We start from the raw sequence: 25,067 nt of genomic DNA, 5'->3' as shown, positions 1-25,067 counted from the left end.
AGAGATGTTCCCTATGCATCTAGTTATGCAGTGGGCTCCATATTGACTGTCCCTGTGTGCACTGTGAACGGGTGTGTTTGAATGTGTACACAAAGTTATATGCACAAGAGTGTGCTCGTCTTTCTGCTAAGGCTTTCTAAATCAGCCATTGTATGACTTGTTCTGTGGCACAAACTGGGGAGCTATTACATGGCTGGGAAAGACTTAACAGCCTCAGACAGTCAAATTCCCCATGTTTTCCTCGTGCAATAACCGCTCTGTATTGATAACAAGCAGGGAGTAACTGGCCAGCCAAAATGAAATGAGCATTGCATGTGGATTATCAACAACCTTAACTTGCTACAGTAACTTGCTCCTTAACATAATTTGTTTGTTTCAGATAAAGTACTTACTTAAAGTGCTGTTAATTATTTATTTCAACCAGGCGAGTGGAGCGAAGCCCTTTATCCTTTGCTGACGACTCTCACGGACTGCGTGGCCATGATGAGTGACAAGGCCAAGAAAGCCATGGTCTTCTTGTTAATGCAGGACAGTGCCCCAACGATAGGGCTGTGTCTGAGTCTTCAGTATCGCAGGGATGTTGTCTTCTGCCAAACTGTAAGCAAGCAAATTTGCAGGGTTTGATTGCACTGGGACGTGCATTGGGTTTTTGTGAAATATGAAAGCTGGCTTTTTTCAGAATTTTACATGTCTGCTGTCCTCTCAAGTTTAACAGTGTGATCTTCTCCTGCAGACTGTGCTGTGCTGTCTTATTGGTCACTTCATGTGCTCAACAAGATAAATGTTAATTAAATGTTTCCTGGGATATACATTTCTGATTTCAAAACAAATTGTGCCAGTGATAGTGACAATAGTTATTTTTAGCGTAAGAAAAAATAACAAGTCCAACATCATTTAGGGAGAGAAGCCCAGCCACATCAGGAGGAGCAAGTGCTGAGGTTTCTCTAGAAGTTCTGTTTCTGGGCCTGCTGAGGTCTCTTTTGAGTCAACCATTGACTAGCAGGTGTCTGCACTAAGAACTTTCCACATCCCTTCTGCTCACTGCACCTTCTTAGGGTGCATACTTCCCTGTGCAATTAGAATCTCTTTCCTTTATTTCAAGGAAGCTTTTCTCTTGAATGTTATTTGTTAGGGTTGTTGTTGTCTCATAACATAGTATTCCAAAGAGATACATTCAGAGATGTTTTTTCACATACAAAACTTCAGAATGCACCTGATTTTTTGATTTGACGCTTTGAATATGTTTACCAATCATCAGTTCATCATAAATAGAACTTTAGACTCATCTCTTCTGTTTAGCTCTGTAACTTATACACCTGCATACCTAGTATCTGGCAGTCACCCTGGAACTTCCTTTGTTGACAGAAAAGCTGGTGCTAGTGTGATATCTTAATACTGATTTTAGGATGAGGTCAGCACTGGGGCCTTGTCCAGAATACCTCATAACTGGAGGATTTTGAATCTTTGCATAATGAAAACAGACACTGCGTTTTTAAGCTTTTTAGAAATATTGATTTAAAAAAAATCTTTTATTCATGCAATCAAAATTCATAGCTTAGAACTAGTTTTGCTTTTCCATCTGTAACTAACACAGTTTGTAAGTTGTAGATTCTAACAGCAGTGGTCACGTCAAGAAAAGCGGATAGCTGCAAGATCAATGACAGTCTGCCTTGGGAGAACATGTGGGATGAAGGCAGTATCCTCTAAATCAGATGTTAGGAGTGTTTTGAGTTTTGTTGGTTGGTTGTCTCTCTTTAGCTGCAAGTGGGGAAAAAAAAAAAGTTACTGAGCATCAGTCTAACAGGTTTTATAGCACCTCAGTCTTACATGCTCTGTTGTTTTCATTTGGAGCTGAAGAACCTTTTGTTTTTGTGTTTTCTCTCCCACAGCTGACAGCTCTCATATGTGGTTTCATTATCAAGCTGAGGAACTGCCTGCATGATGATGGATTTCTAAGACAGCTCTACACCATTGGCTTGCTGGCGCAGTTTGAGAGCCTGCTGAGTACTTACGGTAAAAGCACAGGGCATGCAGGAGACAGGAGCTGTTGAATCACCAAATCCTGCTTTAAATTGGCTACGGCAGACCACAAGTGTTTGGTACAGTCTACAGCTCAGCTACAAAATGTTTTCCAAAATTGAAATGCAAAACCAGGTTATAAATGGAGTGCTTAATTCACTAACAACTCTGAATTCACTTTAAATTGCTTCTGAAAACATACAAATAAACTTGTCTTGTGATATAATAGAAACATAGAATAGAATGGTTTGAGTTGGAAGGGAGCTTTAAGATCATTTAGTTCAAACCCCCGTGCAATAGGCAGGGACACCTCCTTCTAGACCAGTTTGCTCAAAGCCTCATCCAGCCTGGGAATAAGAAGGATAAAGCTTAAAAAAAAAAAAAGAAAAAGAAAAAGAAAAAGAGCTATCAATTTGATTTCTCTTCGTTTCTTCAAAAAGACTGTTATGTTTGTTTTTCCAACAAAGGAATTGAGTAATATTGCAGTAAGTTGAGAGAAACTATACCTGAAATATGCCTCCTCAATTTTCTTCACCTCTCATAATCCTACTATACAAAGTGAGATTGGAGAGAGAATACAAAAAGGAAAAATCCTTTGCTAGTATTGTACTTGTGTCAGAATAGCCATCTGGGTGCCAGTTAGGGAGCACTGTACTGAAAAAATCTGGACTATGTTGTAAGATTCTGCAGTACAATATGCCAAAACCTGTTTTTGACAGTGCAGAGAAGGCACTTACCAGCATCACCTAAATTGGAAAATGAGAGTACAATCTACATGAAATCCAGTAGTCTAGACTGTGCTGGATGGTTGGTGTTTTCTAATATTGCTAAACTGATGAAGTTGATCATGATGTTGTCTGCAGGCTGTAGGTCAAGGTGGGCTGGGCTGCCTTGCATCTTTATCCACAGAACTTCTTCATGAGATTGATGACCTGCAGCCCAAATCAAATCAATAAAGGGAAGTTGCACATAATTGGTAATAATTACAATTTACTTCTTCCTCCTTGTTTTAGGTGAGGAGCTGGCAATGCTGGAGGACATGAGTTTGGGAATCATGGACCTGAGGAATGTAACCTTTAAAGTAACTCAGGCAACATCAAATACATCTACTGACATGCTGCCAGTCATCACTGGGAATCGGTGAGCAAAGGGGAGGAGAGCAGGAAGTGGGGTGGGAGAATGCAGAAGCGATGATGCTGCACTTAAAATTCAAGTGAATTATGAGCTTTGTACTGTGCTGCTCTCTCCTCTCAGAACTTTAGAGAATTATTAGGTAGCTGACTAGCTTATTTTTTACTGGTGTTTAATTTTACAGAGAGCTAAGCTGAAAAGGAATATATAGCAAAGCCCAAATCGTGACAGTATTTTTATGAGTCAGTGTTATCCCAACCTAGTTTTCCATAATCACAAGCCAGTATTATTCAGTCTTCTCTTATGTACTTGTGCTGTTTGTAAATTTCAGACTGATTTTTTTATGCTGTTCTCCTTGTCTGAAATTCACTGATGTTGATAAGTTTGACAGTGCTTTACCATATGCCGTTGACCATTAGCATCAGGCAGCTGCTGGCTGCTGTGTATTTATGATCAATTTCTTAGCTAGCAGAGACAAACTGAATTTAACTTATAGTTGCTGACTTGATGTTCTGTGCTCTTACCCAGAGGGAGCCAGTTCACAGGTAGGTAAGAGTGGGTGGAAGGACAGAGCGCTCACAGAAGTCAGTGTTTAAATGTTTTAGTTTCAAATTTGACTTCTGGAGGAGGTAAGGCTTTCTTGGTCAGTGTGGTGTACCAAGTTCCACTGAAGATCTGCACAACTTTGTCTACATCTGAAATACAGCTACAACTCTTGAGAGTAAGGATCCATAGAGGAATTTAATTAAGTTCAGATTCACATGCAATAAAAAGTGTGCTAGCTGAAGGAGGGCTGCAGTGCAGTTGTGTACATGACAGAATTTGCTGAGACCTTTGGGAATGGCTGAGAGCTGACAGAAAATCCCTCTCAAAGAAAATCTTTAGTTAAAACCTGCTGTCAGCCATAGGATGCAAATCAAGAGGAAAACAGTCTTCACTGCACTCAGGGCTGATAATGTTGCTGTAGAGATTTTTCCTTAGAATGAGAATGAAAAGTCATGCTTATTTATTTTGGTGCAAACAGTTTGGAGCTTTACATTTAGAAATGAAAACAGGCTTTTTACTTTCAGTCACAGCATGATTTCTACTTCTATCCAAGGTATGTGTGGGACATACCAATTTTGATTGCCCTATATGCTTCTCAGAGCTCCTTTGCTATACTTGAGTGTACATGCTGGCAGTGTGTTGTGAGCAGAAAAATTATTATAGGAAAGCTGAACTATAGGGACTTAAGGTCCTGCTGCTGCTAGATTAAACAGCACTCAGATCAGAGTGACTTTTGACCTAGCTACCAGTAACATTTGCAACCATGTGTCAGCCTGTAGCAGATGTAAGGTGGTATGCACTGATGTTATGGGTATTACCTCTCGTTTACCATGACGTAAAGCACACACAGGGCTCTTTGCCTTGGCTCAGTAGACCCAAGGTAACCTGCTGACTTGTGAACTTGAGTCATGATGATCCATATCAGTGCTCATTAGCTCTCTCTTTGGCTTATGCTCTGGTTCACTCCTGTCATTGCCTTTGTCCTTTGGCTCTGAAATATCAGCACTACTTACTGTGTCTAAAAACAAATCTTCCTCTGCATATGCATCATCACTAAACATTATCACTTTAAACTCAAATCTACTTTACTCAAGATGGGGTCGTGCCAAAATTTGGCTTTTTTGTCCCTAAGTCACGTTAGAGCAGTAATGTTAATGAGAAGAGCAATATCAGCTTTTGTCAGAAAATTGACAGATTGGATTGAAATGTCCATGAGAACATAAAATTAATGTTGTTGTTGCTGGTTTGTATTTGAAGTAGAAGAACTTTTTGTAACTAGGAGCAAGCTGCAGCAGTTTTTTCAAGTCCCCAGTTTTGACTGATACTGATTTTTCTAATAATGGGATTGCATTGTGGATGTTAGCCCTCTTCACAGAAATAACACATTCTCAGAATGATGCTTCTGAATCTTCATCTAATATTTCTTTCTTTGTTCACAGTGATGGATTTAACGTGAGGATCCCTTTGCCAAGCGCCTTGTTTGATTTGCTGCCGCGAGAGATTCAAAGTGGCATGTTACTGAGGGTTCAGCCTGTGCTCTTCAACGTGGGGATCAATGAGCAGCAAACCCTAGCAGAGAAGTGAGTATTTGTTTCTGCAGCTCAGCCTTGATGGCAGTTCTGCAATCTCCTGTTCTGCTGATAGGGTGCCTCTGTGGAGTTAATGCTTTTGCATTGCTAACAGTAATTCGTTTTCTCCTGCAATACACAAACCAGGGAGCGTGGAACAAAGCTGACAAACAGAAGGAGGTACTTCTTCATATGGCACATAGCTGTGAAGGTCCTTGTCTCATGGCTTTGTTTCTAATACAGGTTTATGTTTCAAAAGAGAAGACGTATTTATCACAGATGTGCTGCTTCTCACCTCTGTGAGTGGTAGGTCACTGGAGGATGAGATTACTCTGACTATCATTGTGTTTTTGCCCTGGTGGTTTAGCATTCTTCCCTAGGCTTCCTCTTCTGGAGGAAAGCTGTCAAAATCCAGGGTCTTGGGCTAGATGGACCTTTGTTTTAATGTATTGTAGCATTACTTATATAACACAGCACTGCTTTCGTAATGCTGAAGAATGTAGTTGTGTAATACTTCTTGTTAGGGAAACTGTTCTGGAGGAGCCACCAGTTTGCTCAGTTCTAGCTGTATTTTTAAGGAGCATGTTGACAATTGCTGTTCTTATGGAGTGCTCAGTGAAGTCAGGCACAGGCATGTTGTGGCATCAGTGTGCTGTATGATGGTAGACAACTAGAAAACATCAGACTAAGCCATTCGAGCAGATTTTGTTGTCCTCTGTTGCCTATAAAGGGAGTCCAAGTTGACTCCATAGTTGTAGATACCAGTATGGTGTGCATTCATACTCACGTGCATGTGTGTATACATGTATGTACATATACATAAATATATGTATATAGTTAAGTGATGTGGATCACATCAGTGATGAGTGCTTATTACTTTCACATTTTATCGCTCCTGGATCCATATTTCTCATTCACATCTGAAATAGAAGTTCTTGATCCTGTCTTCTGAAGCTACAGTTATTATTTATATATAGTTATTCAAACTTAAAGTTTGAATTTTGGCAAAATGATTTACCACATGGGTTTCTAATTTTGAAAGCAGGATACCAAAGCCCAAGTATTATTTTCTACAACATTTTGTTTCTGCCTTCCTTCTCACATTTCTCCTCACACTTGTATATTTCTTTTTCTGGAGTGAATCACATCAACTCTTTCCTGCTATGCTTTACTCTGCGTTTGAGTGTCAGCACTTTCTTGGGATGAATCTTTAAACAGTTTTCTTGTCATATTGCCGAGTGAAGTTGTCCTGAAGAAAAGGAGAAAAATTACCTTAAGTTTACTTAACTTCCCTTCTTCACCTTTTAAAGGTTCGGAGACACCTCACTGCAAGAAGTAATAAACATGGAAAGCTTAGTGCGGTTAAATTCGTATTTTGAGCAGTTCAAGGAAGTTTTGCCCGATGATTGTAAGTATTTGATAATTTAGTAGAACTTCTCAGGCTCATTTTCTTACTTGTTTGTTTTAATTTAGTTCTTTAAGTGTTGTTACGCCCATGTCAATAGCCCCCAATAAATGATGCAGCGCAGTTTTACTACGTAATAATTTTATTTTAATTTGCAGGTTGAGTAGATTCAAGTGTTTCAAAGTTCAGTCTGAATAACCTTCCTTTCCTTAATCTTCTTTTGAATCTTTTTCCAAGTGGCATTATATATCTTATGAACATAGAGCCATGCAGTGAGATTGCTGCGACAGGTCGTAGCAGCAGCACTTGTGTGTGCAGTTTTTGGTCATGTTCTCTTAGTGACCTGTACAGAGAGCAACTGCCATTTTTTTGAAGCCTCTTAGTCATGTCCTCTCTGCCTATCCTTTGTGCATGTAATTGTCACATCTGCAGCCAACGGCAGAGAAGTCGAGCATGTGGAAGAGGGACAGTAGCTGCAAGACTGAATGTTACTGGTAATCTAGGAAAATGTCTTGCTTGTTATGTTTGTTTTTTTTTTTTTAGGAGAAGTGGCTCAAGTGTCCCCAGAAACTGTGACAATTGCTTTGTTATCATTAATGCCAAATGTCTTATGAACTAATTTCTTGTTCCCCAAATTGCAGTTTTATTGCAGAAACAGAAATGCAGCAACATGCAATGGGATGGTTAGAATGCTATTTGTTGAAGTAGCTTATAACACTTTCAGGCACCCTGTATTATATTTGATGCAGCTGAGAGTCCCCCCCCTTTCTAGTCACTCACAATTGGGCATGGTAGTTTTCACTGAAGTTTTAGCTGCAAAATCTTAAGCTGTATTTTATTATATGGTAGTCTCATATCAGATTGTCTTGTAAACTTCAGATATTCATCCATTTATGTTGATTTTTGTTCTACTGTTTTTCCTGTTCCTTTCTGTCCATAGTCTTCCTTATCTCATACCTTTATTTCAGTCTCTTCCCTCATTCCCAAACCTCATGTTGATGTAGTCATCTGTTAGCTTTTGCCCTTTTCTGTTAACATTTTGTTTAATCCTGCAGTATGTTTTCTGTCCTGTCATTTGTTCCTTTTTCTTGTTTTTGAACTCTGTTTTGTCATTATATTTACTTTCCCTTATTTTTAAAGAGCACTGGCTTCACAACTTCAAGCTTCACCAACACTCATTTTTTGTAACAGAAATTTGCCTCGAGTAACTTGAAGTTCTGAATAAAGCTAATGTTCAGTGTTGGACAGGTGGCATTAACAGGCACCTTAACAGCAAAACAGAGCAGAACGGATTTGTGTCCACCCGCCTTTTCTCCTTCACTCCAGCTGCCTGTTGTAACACTGAGCTCCCTGCCAATGAGATGAATACCTCTGAGAGGGAAAATCTGCCCTCTGCCAAAATTTTGTTCTGCTTCACTGTTTTTTCCTGAGTAAATGTGGACATGCTGTACCTGGTCTCGCAGTCTAGCTTGGACAAATATTTTGTGGTTATAAATATTAAGAAAAAGTTTTGAGTAGAAGTGTGAAAAAAAATAATGCAGGTGTCCCAGCAGATGTGTTAGAGATGCTCTGTGAAAAACTGAAACATGGACAAACCTGGAAGTGTGCTTGTCCAAGAAAGGGCTGGGAGTATGTTTTGTGCCTCCTCTGTGGTGATGGTCAGCATGTACAGAGATGTACAAAGTGCAAAATACTTCCCCATGAGCCCTTTTCAGGAGAGAATAACTTCTTTTTTTTTTTTTTTTTCTTTTTAACTGTAAAATAAGTGGTATTATAAACAGCAGTTGTGTAACCTGTATTATACAGGCAACAGGAAACAAACATACAAACAGATCCTTCTAGGGACAGGCAGCATAGTGATGTATCTGCTGGTATCTTGTAGGTGTTCCCTTCCAGAACAATACATGAGGAAAGATTTTCCCCAATCCAGTGTCATTTTGTTTTTCTGAAAACGTGTGCCATGAATTCTGAGCACTGCAGAATTTCCAAGAAGTCAGTTACTGTGTAGTGGTTCCCTTTGATCACCTTGTCTCTAGGCATACTCAGGGAGGTGACTTTGGCCCTTTTTTTGTTTATAGACATCAGAGTGTGTTTCTTGTAGCTTTAAAAATGAAGACATGAACAGAAATAAAATGGTATCTTTACAATTTCTGTAGAGACATACATGATTTCCTGTCACATCTGTGGGGTGCAGTGCCAGCAGTTACATGCTTCTATATAGTTCTGAGCATGTCAAAGCAAGTACGTCTTTGCAAACAAGATACTATACCAATCTTATTCCCTTCGTTCCCCCTGTTACTGTATTGCTGTATCACATTCTGAACCCCTGAAATTTTAAATGACATGAGTATGTATTTCCAGTAGAGTTTTATTAAACTTGAATTTGTTTTTCGGTGGTATCGTGTAATTAAGAATTGAGTTAGTTGTGAGCTTTGATAGTTTGAAGAAAACATGACTGTATTTCCAATGGGTATATAGGAGTACATTTCATGCAACTGATCTTTGTGAAAGTGTTGAATACAGCTAAAAAAAGTGGACTTGGTTTTGTTTGTATTGTAGGTCTACCTCGATCTCGTAGTCAGACGTGCCTGCCTGAACTGTTAAGGTTTCTGGGACAAAATGTACACGCAAGGAAAAATAAGAATGTTGATATCCTTTGGCAAGCTGCTGAGGTATTTAGTAATCTGAGTATTTCTGTATAGTTCAGTTGATTTTCTGTATACATGCATAGTTTCCACTTTTTATCACTGATATATTCAGATTTCTTCACTTGCATGCATTAGCTTGGCAATATTGTTTGGCTGAACCTCCTCCAGATTTCAGCCACAGAGAAGTAAAGAAAAGGATTTTTTTTGCGCATCAGTATTTTCTCTACAACTCAAGTAACAAAATACTGCTGTACCACAGATGACAATTTTTTACATCAGAGTCTACACAGGATTTATATCTCTTCAAGGAAGAGAAATACAGGTCTGTTGTGTTCTCTGGGAGAAGGTAATGCACGAGGAAAGAATGATCAATTGTGTATCCCGTTTCTAGATATGCCGCAGACTAAATGGCGTTCGGTTTACAAGCTGTAAAAGTGCCAAGGATAGGACTGCTATGTCGGTCACCCTAGAGCAGTGTTTGATCCTACAGCATGAACATGGAATGGCTCCACAGGTCTTCACTCAGGCTCTCGAGTGTATGAGGAGGTAAGAGTTTTACTGTGTCACTTAGGCCTAAGTAAGGAACCATGCAAACTGCAGAGGAGAGGTGGTCTCTGTTTCTATCAAAAGAAACAAGAAGTAAAACAAAGCCAAAAAAGCTGCAAAACTGGTTGCGAGGATTCATCCCTTGCTTGCATGTCTTAACGAGTTACACTGTTGAAGCTGGTCCTTATTGGGTTTGCATCAGGTGAGTTTTAGTTTTCAGTAGTGAACTGGAAGTTTTCAGAGAAGCATATGAAAATAAATTTGCAATCCATGCTGAGCTTTACTGAACAGGAAACTGGTGCTTCTTTGAAAGTTGTCTGATGATGAGGTTGCTGCTGTCATAGCACTGGGTTTCTTAGTTCTAGATCAGGCATCAGCTGTCTCTGATTTCTCAGAGATGCATGTTGTTCTTTGAAACACAGACTCCTGCAGTTTGCACTGGTTTGACACATGTATTCTTCAGCAGTGAAACACTTTGCTCACCGGGCAAAACGTCAGTATGAGTGTTTCACAGTGCAGCAATCAAATTTCATCACAGCGTGTCAGTGTGCTGTTGTCCTACCAGTATAATGATGTTCTGTATTCTGAAGCAGCAGAGATGTTTGCAGAATTCAATACTGTACTAAAAAAATCTGTTTACTGTTGTTCAATGCCTTGTTTCAAGCACTGCTGGAAAACTCCGTAACTCACATACCAAAAGAAAGGATAAGAAATCTAGCTTTAGTCTTTATCAATGTAGTTCAACAATGCTGTTCAGTCCTGTTTTTCAACATTCACTCTTACTGAATGTACTGTACTGTGTGTCTTCTCACCAAATTCTCTAGAGTGTTCAATTCTCTTATCCTTTCTGTATGTTTTTGCTGTTTGACCCTTTCTTACTCTTTGGGTACTGAGAAAGAAAATGCCTCATACAATAGCACTCGCAGCCTCTTACACTAAAAACTTGTTTTTCACTTCAATGTCCAACTGGACGTCACTGGGCCTTTTTATGTTCACTTTTTGTTGGACTGTTACAAAATTAATACCGTATGTGAAAACTGTGCATCCAGAGTTTGGTTAAAACTTGACATTCGAAGCAAAGACAGCTCAGCTTGTGAGGGAGAAGTTATTGACTTAAAAACAGAGCTGAGTGACTCTCAAATACCTTATTATTTAAACTGTGCAATTTGTTGGTGTAGACATCTGAAAGAAAAGAGCTTGGTTGTGCAGTTTTAACAAAGCTATTTGCTTAGTAAGAATAGAAACGGAACAAGTATAATACTAGGGATCTTGCTATTTTCTTTATGTTAGTTAAGGATTTAATATTTTTAATGCAGTCAGGGTCACAGTACAGGCAGAGATTAATAAAGACATTGTGTTGGGCCTCTGTACCATCAGTTTAATTTATTACCATATCAGATAAAACACTGACATAAGAAACACATTGCTTTGTGTTGACCTACATCAAGTATTGAAAGTGGGCCAATTTAATCAAAACCTTTGGCTAGCATGTTCCAGCAACATCAGAAACTTGCTCTAACAGATGAAAGATGTGGTTTGCTCTTCTTCTGTTAGATTGTTGAAAAAGAGGGATTATGCAGAATAAATGCTGACTAATCCTAATGGAATACTAAGGCAAGATGGGTTTTCATCAAGTTTATCCCTGTCTCATTGCTTTTTAGGGTAGGTTGTTTTTTTAAATACATTCTCCAACTCTATTTGAGACCAATGGCAAAAAATTTAAAAAGCTTAAATACAGGGATAGGGTTATGGAACAAATACAGAGTATTGCAAGTTGAAAGGGACCCACGTGGGTCACTGAGTCCAACTCTTGGCTCAATATATACTCCACCCAAAACCATCTTGACCTGGACAGGATGACCTGACCTGGATGCCCGATGTAGGAGATGGAAGAGTTACAGATTACTTCTAGAGCATGTAAAAATACCTTTTTTTCATTTAACCTGGACCTTATTTGATGTATGCAATTGTAGAAAAAAAGTAAGGCTCGGTTCAATCTTGAATACAGACATTTCAAGAAATGGTGCAGAACTTGTGTTTTGCTTTTGGTAAAACATTTTCAGTTGGGCCAAAATACAGAACTGTTCCTGAACCTTGGGAAATACCCATAGCACTACTGTCTTTTTATTCTTTTAAACATACTGTCAGTGCGTCAGGTGCACACAGTTTTCCCTGGCACAGTGGGAGCTCTGAGGACTGATTCTGAAATCTAAAAACAGAATTGGACATGAAGAAGTGAATAGGCCAGTCCTCAAAGCAATGTAAGCATCAGGGGCGCAGTGAGATGGGCTGTGCAACATCTTCCCTTCACAGGTGAACATTGAGGCACTTCAGAAAGACGCAGTTTGAAAGTGTATCAATACGCATTTGAATTTGTTTTGAAGATGAAAAGCAAATGGTAGTTTGGTTTTTTGGTTTGTTGGTTTGTTTTTTGTTTTGTTTTGTTTGTTTATATATTGAGCATTTAGTTAAGAGGTTAAAGTATTTCACTGCAGCTCACGTGGAAAGATGTTTGAAAGGGTCAAATACTACAATGGTTATTCATGTTCAGCTTGCTTTTCAGAGCTCCACTTTTTTGCAGCATGCAGAAGCATGGCAGAGCTGCATGGGATATTGCTTGGTAATCTGAAAGAATGAACATGGAAAACCATTAATGTTCAACCTACATGTATTTATTTTCAGTAGACTACAGTACTTCTTTCTTATTTTTCTCTTTTATTCTCTTTCCCTCTCCTTTTATCTGTAATTGTGCTGATATATATTTTTGAGATGTTTTCCCTGTTTTTCTTTACTTCATATTCTGGTTTTGTTGTGGCTTCTTCCATCTTTTTTTCATCTTCTTGACCACTTTGCGTTGCCATCTCTTTTTATGCATTCATTTGCATGTCCGTCTTCTTTTCTTTTCTATTTTTCCTCCTCCCAACCTTCTTCCTTTTCACAGCATTGGAACACGGGAGGTAGTCACCCAGAAGAACTTGAGTGGCTTGGTGCCCATCCGAGATTTCAGACTAGATCCCAGCCTCCTCTACTCTATTCCTTTACTAGCTCTCAGCCCCAATTTACTGATTGTGTGGCTGTTTCTGAGCATAGCATACCTGGTGGCCAGATTACGTTGCAAGTGAAGATAAGGTTAAAAATAAAAACAAACAAACAAACAAATTGCTTGAACGTGTATTGCCACTTGGTACCTGCTGGACAAAAGAATGTGTCATAACATTGTCTGCCAAGAATTATTATTATGCCTTACAATTTTACGTTTCTATTGTACTAAACTGTAAATATACATCAAATTATTTTATCAAGAAGAATTGTATTGAAACTTTAAATTACTGTTCTGCTTTCAGTGCTTGTAACATAGTCTGACATTTGGCCTGTTACCTCGTTACTTTAGCCGGCCTGAAGATCTCTTACCAAATACAGTTTTGTGTTACTTGTTTCATGTATTCCAGAGAAAGGAACTCTGAAAAGAATTTGTATCTTTTGTATATTCAGGATGTATGCTAATCTTGCCTTTCATTTTTACAAGCTAAGAAGAGAAAAAATAAAAAATATGGGTGGGGTTTATAAGAAGTTATAAGAAATTTATTTAAAGAAGTAAACAAATTTGTACCTTTATTTCAAAGCATAATATCCAAATGATTATTACACAATTTGTAGAACCATAGTCTCGTTCCTTTCTCGTGGTTACGTATGTTCCAGTAGACTAGTGTACCCACTGAACAACAACTTGCAGTGTGCTGCATGCAGGATTATTTCATTATATTTATAGATCTGCATTTTGTAATATATTAAAGACAAAAAGATAATGGCGTCTGGTTAGCGAGAGTATGTAATTGGCAGAGCCTGCTAATGATCCACTGTCTGTTTCAGGTGCTTTGTTCTATAACTTATTCTGAAACAGGGTCATTATCATCCTATTGAAGTTAGTCTACAATATTTCAAGCAAGGAAAGGAAGGTATTAATTAGCTCTGTTATTTGGTGGGCTTGAGGTTTTCCACTAGGCTTTGTGTTAATGACACTGGGCTAAATATTAGTTATTTCCATTTTTGAGTGTTGGACAGCTTTAATAAATTATGATGACGATAGACAATGATTTAGAGGTAAATGAGTGATGGCAAGAACATTTATTTAAATGATGATACTGAAGAATTGTGCCTAGTGTAGTCACACGGAACGATTGTGGAAGAAATTCGGACACAGTTTGTATCTAACATCTGACTGGGATAGGCCTGTTCAAAATGGTGGACTCTGCTGATGTAGTAGTCTGGAAGTGCTTGCCAATAGCAATAGTTCATTGAAAAACTAACCTCATTTAACATAGTTTGCTAAATTCGTAAAGGGATTTAGTTTGCTTGGTGCCTAAGATGACAGAATGTTGAGCTTGATGACCAAGGAGAACTCCGCTAGTACTGTGATTTCTAATTTCTACTATTATTAACTTGCTCAGAAGACATAGATAGCTATAGCTTATATTATCACTTTTAATGTATTTTGAAAGCTCCTGAAGGAGGTATGCTTAAAAAAGAGAAGAACATAGTTTAAGGGAGAAAAAAAAAAAAAAAGAAAAGAAAAAAAAAGGAAAAAAAAAGGCTAAAATCCTAAATTTGGCAAATATTCTATCTAAATGAAATACATGGTTATACTCGTGTCTTCGTGAAAGAAGACTGTACAGTACACTATCACCTGGTGTTTTTCTCACTATTCTTCCAATTTTGTTTTTAAAAGAAAAGAAAGCCCACCGACAGTGTATGTATATACTTACGCATTTATCCTATTTATTTTGGATTGCTTCAGCAAAGCCTTATGGGCTTTAAAAACATGGTGTGATGGTATTGGACATTTCCACATCCTGTGCTGCTGTGCAGTACCACTGCATCTCAATACAAATGATTTCTTCTTTCTGATTAAGGTTGGTTTGTTTGCTATGAGTACCAAATTCACTTTTTACGCAGTAAATGGTGATTAGGTTCACTGTAGCCTTCTTGGTGAGTGTCCTGCGTTCAGCCTACCAAGATGTGAAAGTAACTTTAATAGGGGTGTCTCCACTGAGCTCCCTGCTGTTATTAAGTCTGTTATAAATGCAGTATGAAGCTTTGCTTGTTTACTGTTGTTGGCAAGATTAGGCATGCAATAAGACCACCTTTAAATTAATTTACATTAATTGTAAGTGAAAGCTAAGACCTTTTGAAAACAAAAAGATGGGTTCTTTCATACCCTTTGGTTGGGACAAGTTTTCATTTTTTGTTCTTTAGTTCAGCCTGTGCTTTCATTCTGGCATTCAGATTTAAAATGACACAGTGCTTACAGCTCACATGCCTCCAGAAGCTTCGCAGCACACAAAATAGGTGAGATACATCTTTGCCATAGTGCTTGTGGGCCACCTGTGCCTCAGAGGGACATGGGCAATGCAGGCAGTGGAATGAGAAATGAGCAGAATTATTCACTTCCAATTGGAAATTCTCAGTTGGCATCCCATATTTTTTATTTTAATTAGATGTTTTTATCACTGCTCTGAAAGATATTTCCTGCCAATCCTTGACGGGTCTGTTTGCAGCAGTCTTTGGGGGATGTGCAATGCACTAAACAGTGTCACAAGGTGCAATCCATTCTGTAGGACAGCCACACACATGATATACTGAGAGATTTCAAACATAAGCTGTTACCTGCAGTGAAAACATTCAGTGTTCTGTGAAGTTAAACTAGGTGGTACATAAGTAGCAGAGCTACAGTCAATGTGATTAACCAAAATTAGAGGAACAGTGAGATCAGCAACAGCAGAGAGCTTTTAAATTAAAGCAGGAAACCAAACCCTCCTTGTGAGTCAGATTGCCTCTGTTTAGCTGGTACCTGCTGCAGCCATCTCCAGGACAGGAATGATGAGACATTCCCACCGTAAGATTGTGTACTGTACAACTTTGCCATGAACTTTTACTATTGTTAGATCAATGTTTAGGTTTCCATTCTCTGTCAGAACACATTCTCATGTGAGCCTAAATTGATTTCTAATATATAAAACGCAGTGCTTCCTCTTTGTATGTCTGTTTTGGATTTGAAATAGATTTACAATAGTAAAGAAGCCTTATAAGTGGAATTGTTTTTTTATTGTAGCACAGAACCTCTTTGTAATGTGGGGCAGTTGCACCAAAGCATTGGGTAAAGTTGGACTCCCAAATTCTGCACAGCTTTGTTGCATTGGGGTGATGACTGTCAATGCAGCCAACACAGAGCTGCTATTTCCTGGTGTTTTTTTTAAGAGTATGTTGGTTTTCAAGTCAACTTATGCATGCAAAGATAACTGGAAAGCCATTATTTTTATATCAGCTCTGGTCCTTAAGTAAGTTCTGATAGCGCTGATGTACAGGGAACAATAAAATAAAGCTCCTGTTGAGAGGTGGGCAGTCTTTCTTTTTCAACATAACATACTAACGAATTAGCAGAACTGCATTTAAGCAATCTTTTGGGATCCTTTGTGCAGTGGCACGTGAGCGCCGTAACAGCGTACCCTGAAATACATGAAACCTTCCTAAAAGAACTTTCTCACTGGATGCACTGCTGCTTTTTAGAAATGCAAAACTAGCGATCAGACATAGCATGTGTCCATTCTGTGTGCTTCTTACTAGCATTGTATGAGGAGTCATCATCTTTAATATTTGCAGTGGCAAATTAATTAAGCGCTCATTGAATATAACCAACTTTTTGTTAATGCTATGAAATAACCAGTTCATTTCATCTTAGTTTAAGTCTTTTTTTCTTTTTTTTTTTTCTTTTTTTTTTTTCCGTTTTACTGCTGTCATTTTTTTGTGCTTGTTTTTTTTCCCCAGTGAGGGGTGTCGGCGAGAAAATACAATGAAGAATGTTGGATGTCGCAAGTATGCATTTAATTCCCTGCAACTGAAGGCTTTCCCAAAGTATTACAGGCCTCCAGAAGGAACTTATGGAAAAGTTGAAACTTAAGCATCTTATGTCCTTTAATTGCTGTTCCATTAAGACGTGTGGCTGCACTCTAGACTAATACATGATTCTGTCATCCAGACCAGATCAGTAACCTTTCTGTACGTTTCACTAGGCTATATGGAGCATGTTACTTACCAGTTGGAGTCTATAGTAACAGTTATTTGACACCTTAGCTTGAGAATAGTGTGATGACTCTGCCCATTTAAATAGCCTTCAGTGTATGTAAGATGAGCAGATATTGTGCTATTTAATAATTACCTACATGCAAGTAGCTGGGTACCTCCTGGATGGGCAAGGACTTTGTGAATGGCATTGAGGCAGCTGCTTCACGTACTTCTTTCAATACTGAGCTGACTTCAGACTGAGCTTTTCGTCACTCTTTCAAACTGAGAGTAAACTCAACTGTTGTAAATAAAAAGGGATTGGACAATAGGCAGTCTAATCACAGCAGGATGCATTATTGCAATCAAGAAACAGATGTAACTTCTAAAAATAATCAGTACAATAGCAGCCAGGAGTATAAATTGTTTCACTGTATATAGGATGCCATCTTGAAATATGAAAAGAACAATAAATGAAAAGGCTGGGCCTGTGAGGTCTAGTTTGTAGTTCTGTCCAGATAAAGACAAATTCCAGTCATTTTTAGCACAAAAGGACTTGGGCAAGTGTGAACCAATTTTCAAAAGCGTTTCAAATCATAATGATGTTAACTGATTAATGGCAGCAACAGTTCTCCCAGCCCTTCCCCACTATGACATGTTCATTGTGTTCCATGGTAGCATATATCAATCAATGTGCTCCTTTATCCATGGCTTTTTATATTGCTTCTGCACTGTCAGCGTTAGGATGTCGGGGCATTGCATTTTTTAAATCGGTGTTTGGTTTTTATCAGTATCTGTCGACTCAAAAATGCTTAAAGTACCCAACATCCCCCCAACCGCCTGGCAAAAATGTTACTTTTATTAAGTTTTGCTCATTTTGATGGAACGTAACTCATGTGCTAATGCATGAGAACCTCAGGTGTGTTAGCTTAAGGCTGAGGCTTGGTAGTCTATCAAACTTTGATAGCATTTCATAAAGGTTCAGTACATCTCCTTGGAAATCATCTCCAAAAGGATGCCTTGAAGGTAGAGGATACGTTCTTAAAATGCAGCTAAATGTTAAGTTGCAAATCTTAACAGGATTAAATCATTCCTAGCTAGCTTCATTCAGCCCACTGTGCCCTACCACTCTAGTTTCTGAGGGCTATGAGCTGTAGAATAGAGAAGCTGGTCATTTGTTCTTGTGAGAGTAGCAACAGCCAGGTAAGTATACGGCTGTTTTCTGGCTTCCTTCTCCCTCCCACTGATGTTTGTCTGTGCTGTCACTGCTCTATCAGTCATGTTCATTCTGCTCCCATGTAGGTTTGGGGGTTTTAAGTCCGGCAGTTTTTGCATTTTGCTTTTAGCAGTCTGACACTGAGCAGCATGTCACAAAGCCAGCCAAGAGAGTTCTGCTGAACCACGTTGTTACCATTACTGCAGACGTTCTAGGAGGGGAAACAAAAATGCTCTGCAAATTCAATGCATTTGCAGGTCTTTTCCCAGTTGCAAGCTCCTTCTGTAGTAGCATAGACCCTTGGGAAATTACAAACCTTGTCCTCCAATGAACAATTGTTGCTTTTTTGTTCTTTTTTTTTAATGTGTAAACAAATGTTTGGTGAAAACCATTGCAGTGAGATTTCTTTAGACATTATTCTCTTAGTTCTGCTCAGCCTTCAGCCCCCGACCTGTTATTAAAAGCTACATTTATTTTTGTATGAACGATTGTCTCGATAGCCCTTAGTTTTTATGAGTTTTAGTTTTATTTTGTATATTTCAAACACAGTTAATATTTTAAGTCCTATATTGTTACACTAAAAGTCTTCTTGCAGCGTTCAGCTTCAGAAGAATACAAGAGGTCTACGGTTGCAATTAGCAGCGCCGCTCTCTTAGATGGTGGCCCACAGTCATCAGGTCTACTCTAGAGCTTAGTGATCCTTTCTTTATTTCGTACACCAAATAGAATCGGAAGCTCCCCAGTTTTCTATATGCATGGTTTTTGCTCACCTTTTAAAGTGGTGGGATATTTTAAGTGTACTTCCATGTAGAGCATCGTTGTCCAGCTGACATGTTCCAGGTACAGCTGTCGGCACAATGCACGCCGATGGCTTCTTCTGAAGGGCGTAACGAGCAGGGAGGTCTCGAGCAGTTAATCAAAAAAGACAAACTGTGAAACTTGAAATCCACGCAGGACACTTCACAAGGGTGAAGTAAGCTTTTCTGTTGCACAGGAGAGACAAAACTTAAGGATTACTGTAAAATGAAGTTCTGTCTAATGTTCTTTTTTGAGTACGTTTTTTAAATTATAAAACATACAAAGGTAAAAAGACAAAAAAAAAAAAAAGAAATCCAACTTGCCGAGTATGTTCTGTGTATGTTCTGTGAAAGTATTTACAGCACAGTTGCCTTTTGTTTCATTTCTACATGTAAAATTATTGTATAATACGACACTGTTTTGTCCCAACACAATTGTATTTGCCAAGCTTTGTGCATTGAAAGATTTTTATTTATTTGTTTTTGGGCAGTATTAATATATCATAAACATATGGCTACTGTTTTATATATCCTAGTTCATCCAATCCATGTATGCTGTACATGTGCTAGTCTTTAGGATGAAAACCAATAAAGAACTGACGAGAGTAACGAGGTGGCTTACTTCTAGTGCTTTCTTGGGTAAACTAATCAGCACTTTAAGGTTGCTCGGCTTGGAATGCTTCGTCTGCTCTTCAGTCCACTCGTGCCTACAACAGTGCTGGGTGTCGCTGTTCAGCAGGGATAAGTTGGCCCTGATCCACAAACCACCCAGCCTATGTGCAGCTACACCGTGTGACCACTGATGCAACGGCTCTGATTACAGAGTGACACCTTCAGGTGCTGCCGAACATAAAATGCACAGTGATGCCCAGTGGAAGGGCTGCTTACAGCTGTAAAAACAGTAGGTTTCTTTTTTGTGGCAGAAAGATTCCTTTAATGTAGGTGTTGGGTATTTGTCTGGCCTCTCACTGCAGGTGTATGCAGTACACACTGCAGGTGTATGCAATACACAAATGAACAAACACCTCCACAAGTCTGTATATTGTGCACAGATGTAATTCTCTGCCCAGCAGCTGCTGCACAAAAGATTCGGGTGCTCTGGGTTTTAAATCCCGTTCAGTAACCATACAGATGTAATGTTTGAAGATTTGCCTGTGCTGACCACTTCTTAATGCCCTACTGCTGACCTTGCAAAAAAGCACCTCTTTCCTAAGGTAAGAATGTTGCTGTGTACTTCTTGCTGTTAAACACAGATGGTTGGAGTTGAGCATCTGAAGGCATTCTGAGCTGTTACAGGAATCATCACTCGCTTGCAGCTGATGCACGTGTGTCCATGAAGACAATCCAAGGCAACTCAGAATGCAGGCAGCCTGTGTACCTCCAGCCATAGGAGGAGCATAGGCATGTCCTGAGGTTATTATCCTCTTGCCTGGAGGAGCTGCTGACAGCAGCACTGCCTGCTCTCCAGTCTCTCGCTGTTCCAGCTGCAGCCTTCAAGCAGGGCTTGATGCTCTGGTGCTTTGCAGCCTCTCACCAAAGGGTGCTGACTGCTTCAGAAAGGCTGGCTTGATGTAAATGTAACTTCTTACAGCTTCAGATGTAATCTGACAACGGAGGGAACGTTTTAATAGATGCAACACAAAGAGGACACAAAGCAAAACATGACAAACAGGAACGCGCTTCTTTAAGCACTGTGATGCTATTCACACGTTCGTGACCTTTGTGCTGTGGATTACTATATGAGCATCTTTGATTTGTCTCAGTTTCTTCAGGAGAGGAAATTCAGGTATGCAGGAGAGTTTCGTGCAATTTCTAGATCTTTTCCTAGGAGTGAGCTTTCTGGATGAAGATACAACTGTGACAACTGCATGGGAATGGTCTCTGGAGGCAGGTGACTACAGCACGCTGTGAGATGCGGATCGTGGCAGAAGCTGCAATGAAACTTGCTTTCTGTGTCAGTCATTTCTTTCCTGGTAGCAGATACACTGAATTACTGAAGCGAAATAGGACAATGCAGACCATGCTTTACCTGGCTCATTCTCTGTCACGGCCCCTGTTCTCTAGGCAGGTTCGCCAGCTCAGGGGCCATTCAGACCCTTTCTCTTGGAGCCCCAGGAGCCTGATGCCTCCTGAAGGTTTCCCAGGGAAGTGGTGCAGTCCCTGGAGATGTTGAAGAGCCGTGTGGATGTGGCATTGAGGGATGTGGTCAGTGGGCATGCTGGAGGTGGGTTGACAGTTGAACTGGATGACCTGAGAGGTCTCTTCCAACCTTAATGATTCTGTGATTTCTGTATCAAGGATTGCTGATGAGTAAGGTGTTGCATGGAGCAGCATGGCCTGAGCTTCTTCCCACTGCCAAGGCAGAACTTGGTACTTCAAGCCCTGCAGGTGCTGCTCAAGTCCCACCTGGGCTGTTTGACACAGCATGTGGACAAGGTCTCCTTTGCTGCCTGCACCCTCTGCTCTTTGGTACATTTGCTCTTCCGCTCTGGATCCTTGTTGCAGATCTGCTGCATGAGCTGGTTGACTGGGATGCTGGAAGCTGAGCTGCTCTTTTTCTCATACATGTCTCTTACTCCCTTTCCCTCAGATGTCAGCAGAAGGCAGAATCAGCTTAATGAAAACACGTCTGTTGTTTTAGGGTGACAAAGGTGATCTTTTGGGCTTGTTCAGCCTGGAGAAAAGAAGGCTGCGGGGTGACCTCACTGCAGCCTTTCAGTACCTAAAGGGAGCCTACAGAGGGGAGGGGAATCAACTGTTTGAAAGGGTTGATAGCTGTAGGACAAGGGGAAATGGTTTGAAGTTGAGGGAGGGGAGATTCAGTTCAGACATCAGGGGGAAATTCTTCACCCAGAGAGTGGTGAGGTACTGGAACAGGCTGCCCAGAGAGGTTGTGGATGCCCCGTCCCTGGAGGTGTTCAAGGCCAGGTTGGATGGGGCCCTGGGCAGCCTGGTTTAGCATTTAACGTGGAGGTTGGTGGCCCTGCCTGTGGCAGGGGGTTGGAGATTCATGAGCCTTGAGGTCCCTTCCAACTCTGGCCATTCTGTGATTCTGTGATTAGAGACCTGGAGTATCTCCTGTATGAGGAAAGGCCAAGAGACTTGGGACTGTTCAGTCTGGAAAAGAGGAGACTGAGGAGGGTTTATAAGTCTTATCAGTGCTTATAAATATCTGCTGGCTGGGTGTCAAGTGGATGGGGCCAGGCTCTTTAAGGTCAAGCTCTTTCCAGTGGTGTCCAGCAACATGACAAGGACCAACAGACAAACTGGAACGCAGGAAGTTCCATATGAAAAATGTATTTACTATGAGGTTGGCGTAGCACTGGAACAGGCTGCTCAGAGAGGTGGAGATTCAAAACCCATCTGAACACCTCCCTGTGTGACCTGCTGTAGGGTACCTGCTTTAGCTGGGTGTTGTACACAGCAATCCCCAGAGGTCCCTTCCAACCCCTGCAATGCTGTGATTCTGTGTGATCCTGTTACCTAGCATGGCCTTGGCCAGTAAGGCTGCGGAGAGCTGCTGTGTAATGTGGAAACTCAGCAGGGTTTTCATCAGGTGAAGAGATGGGAAAGAGATCTCTCATCTCCCTGAAGGGCTGAGGGATTCTCCCTGAGGCAGGAGGGCAGGCCTGGTCCCACAGGGGATGAACTTTCCCTGGAGTGAAGGTAGCTGGGTGTTAGGACAATCCAAACGTGTCTCGGGATGCAGCGTTCTCACAGGTGGGTGTCCCAGGCTGTGGGCAGAGCAGTGCTCCGGGGCTTTGTATGCACCAGCTCACACAGCTGAACTGCTAAGCAGGGAGCTGGGGCTAAAACTGAACTGGAAGATTTTACTTTTAGGGGGTTGAAGCATTGAAAGCACTTAAATATAGAGGAATACGGAGTAAATCTCCCGTGCCATGAGGCAGTGGGACAGCATTAGACGGCCCCTGGATGAATTCGCATGGCAGCCTGTGCCGAGCCCATCCCTGGGCAGGCTCCAGTCCCTTCCACCAGTGAGGTGGGGGAAAGTAATGCTATTTTTTTTTTTTTTTTTTTTTTTTCTCCCAAGTTCTCAGGAAGAATCGGGGAGGAAATTGAGGGTAGATGGAAGTGCTGTGATCTCCTGAGCCACACAGGGGTGCTGTTCAGCTGAGTGTTAGGACCGAGCAGACAGAATTGCTTCACTTGAATGAATTGTATTAGGAAAAATGTTTTCTGATTTGCTGATCTAATCAGAATTTCCAAAAACCTGCGGGGATTTTTTTTTCTTGTGGGTTAATATTACTGTATTGATGAAATCTGAATTTCTCACAGGTAGTCTCTATTTTAAACAAACAAAAAAGCAGCAAAGTAAGCACAGTAAAGAACTGCCCATTTTCTAAGAATCTCTGGTGCTCTACCTGCTGCTTTCAGTGCCATTCAGTTCTTATTGCTGTTATAACAGCATTATATGGATTTCTGCATGCAGCTGAACTGTCGATGGCTCAGCCTGGGCCTCGCTCTTCTTCTGTGTGCCTGGAACCACAGGTTAATGCTCCTCACCTGTGCCCAGATGTGCACATCTGAAATTAAGTTCTGCCAAACAGCAAGAATGCCCTGTGTACCACAGGGATGCTTTTTTTCTTCATTTAGGGTACTGGAGAGTATGAAGGTATTCCATTCCACCATGACCTTTGGTTAGTTTAACTAAATCATAGAATCATAGACTCATAGAACGGCTTGGGTTGGAAGGAATCTCAAAGCTCACGAGTCTCCAACCCCCTGCCACAGGCAGGGCCACCAGCCTCCCCATTCAATACTAGACCAGGCTGCCCAGGGCCCCATCCAACCTTGTCCAGGGACGGGGCATCCACAGCCTCTCTGGGCAGCCTGTTCCAGCACCTCACCACTCTCTCTGTACAGAACTTCCCCCTGACATCCAACCTAAATCTCCCCTCCCTCAACTTAAAACCATTTCCCCTTGTCCTGCAGCTATCAACCCTTTCAAGGAGTTGATTCCCCTCCTGTTTGTAGGCTCCCTTTAGGTATTGAAAGGCTGCAGTGAGGTCACCCCACAGCCTTCTTTTCTCCAGGCTGAACAAGCCCAGCTCCCTCAGCCTGGTTAGGAGTGAGATGCAAGTGAATGTTCCTTGTAGATACCATTGTCCTAAGATTCACAGCACGTACAGCACAACAGGAGTTACTGCAAGAATTGTAAGCTCAGTCAGACCCATTTTATGCACTGCAGTTTTTAGGGATTTCCTTCATTCTTTATTTCCAGACTCTAATCTTGGCAAGATTTTGCTGGTGGCCTGACTGCTATGGAATGGCCGATGTCAGGTAGACTGGCAAAGCAGGGCTAAAGGTGCTAAAAGTTCTTCAGCCAGGGAAGCAGCATACTAGGGAGCATTTCAGTCTCTTGTCCAGTTTCAGCTTCTGGGTTTTCCTGTTTTGAGAGAGGGAGCCATCCCCCTGCTTTTTGTTGTCTTCCTGCATTGCCATAAAAAATGCCTCTTAGCCTGGTGAATATTTTCTTCCCTGAGAACAGCTCCGAAATGGGCCAGGGAATGATATTGGGTGGTGCACAAACTGTTCTGATACTTGCCCCCTTGGTGGACTTGTGCTTCCCAGCAATTGCCTTATAACTAAGCCAAAATAACAAGTGATTTCACCCTGCTATAGCTCCATACCAAAAAAAGCCCAAGAAACATTCCAGAACATCTTTTTCTTTCTTTTTCTTTTTCCCAGTAATGTTTTATTAGCTTCAAAGTTAGAAATGGACAGCCTGTATCTGTTTCTGAAAGGCACCTCCCCCCACTCCCAGCCAACATCTTTGTCCTCTTGTGGGACAACAGGCTTCCGATCCCTTGTCTTGTCTAGGGTGAGTAATTCAACTGCAATTTTTCACAGCTTCTAAGAGTCTGTCTCGGACTCTGAGACAGTCTGTTTGTTCCCCTCTATTTGTTTCACTTCTGTACATACTCTCTGGCATATATCCCTTGTAGAATCCCTTTATGGGAAGTCTCATACTTCCTTCTGCCACTTGGACTTGGCATTAGGTTACGAAACTTAAGCAGAGACTGAGTGTACCCCCCGAAGCTACCATACTGATGAAACTCTGACTCACACATTTGTTTCACTGTAGACCAATAGAGTGAAGTCAGGTCCCAGCTG

At 40.7% G+C, this 25,067-nt stretch overlaps 1 protein-coding gene across 12 annotated transcripts in view; it reads left to right on the top strand.

Annotated features, from left to right (window-relative positions):
* Positions 1–19,541, top strand: part of INPP4A (inositol polyphosphate-4-phosphatase type I A) — a 113,011-nt gene extending 93,470 nt beyond the window's left edge. For all 12 annotated transcript variants that reach the window (XM_042809584.1, XM_042809585.1, XM_042809593.1 and 9 more), the window contains 8 exons: positions 425–597; positions 1,890–2,013; positions 3,033–3,159; positions 5,136–5,276; positions 6,575–6,672; positions 9,229–9,341; positions 9,709–9,863; positions 16,686–19,541. In XM_042809584.1, the coding sequence (XP_042665518.1) occupies positions 425–597; positions 1,890–2,013; positions 3,033–3,159; positions 5,136–5,276; positions 6,575–6,672; positions 9,229–9,341; positions 9,709–9,863; positions 16,686–16,818 (1,064 nt within the window). In that variant the 3' untranslated portion in view covers positions 16,819–19,541. The remainder of the gene's footprint in view (positions 1–424; positions 598–1,889; positions 2,014–3,032; positions 3,160–5,135; positions 5,277–6,574; positions 6,673–9,228; positions 9,342–9,708; positions 9,864–16,685) is intronic.
* Positions 19,542–25,067: the final 5,526 nt, after the last annotated feature.

Source organism: Centrocercus urophasianus, unplaced genomic scaffold (genome assembly GCF_019232065.1).
Source record: "Centrocercus urophasianus isolate 14NV4802_14NV808 unplaced genomic scaffold, USGS_Curo_1.0 seq_12, whole genome shotgun sequence".
Taxonomy (NCBI): Eukaryota; Metazoa; Chordata; class Aves; order Galliformes; family Phasianidae; genus Centrocercus; species Centrocercus urophasianus.
The sequence above is the reverse complement of the archived record's forward strand: the minus strand, read 5'-3'. Positions and strand labels throughout refer to the sequence as shown.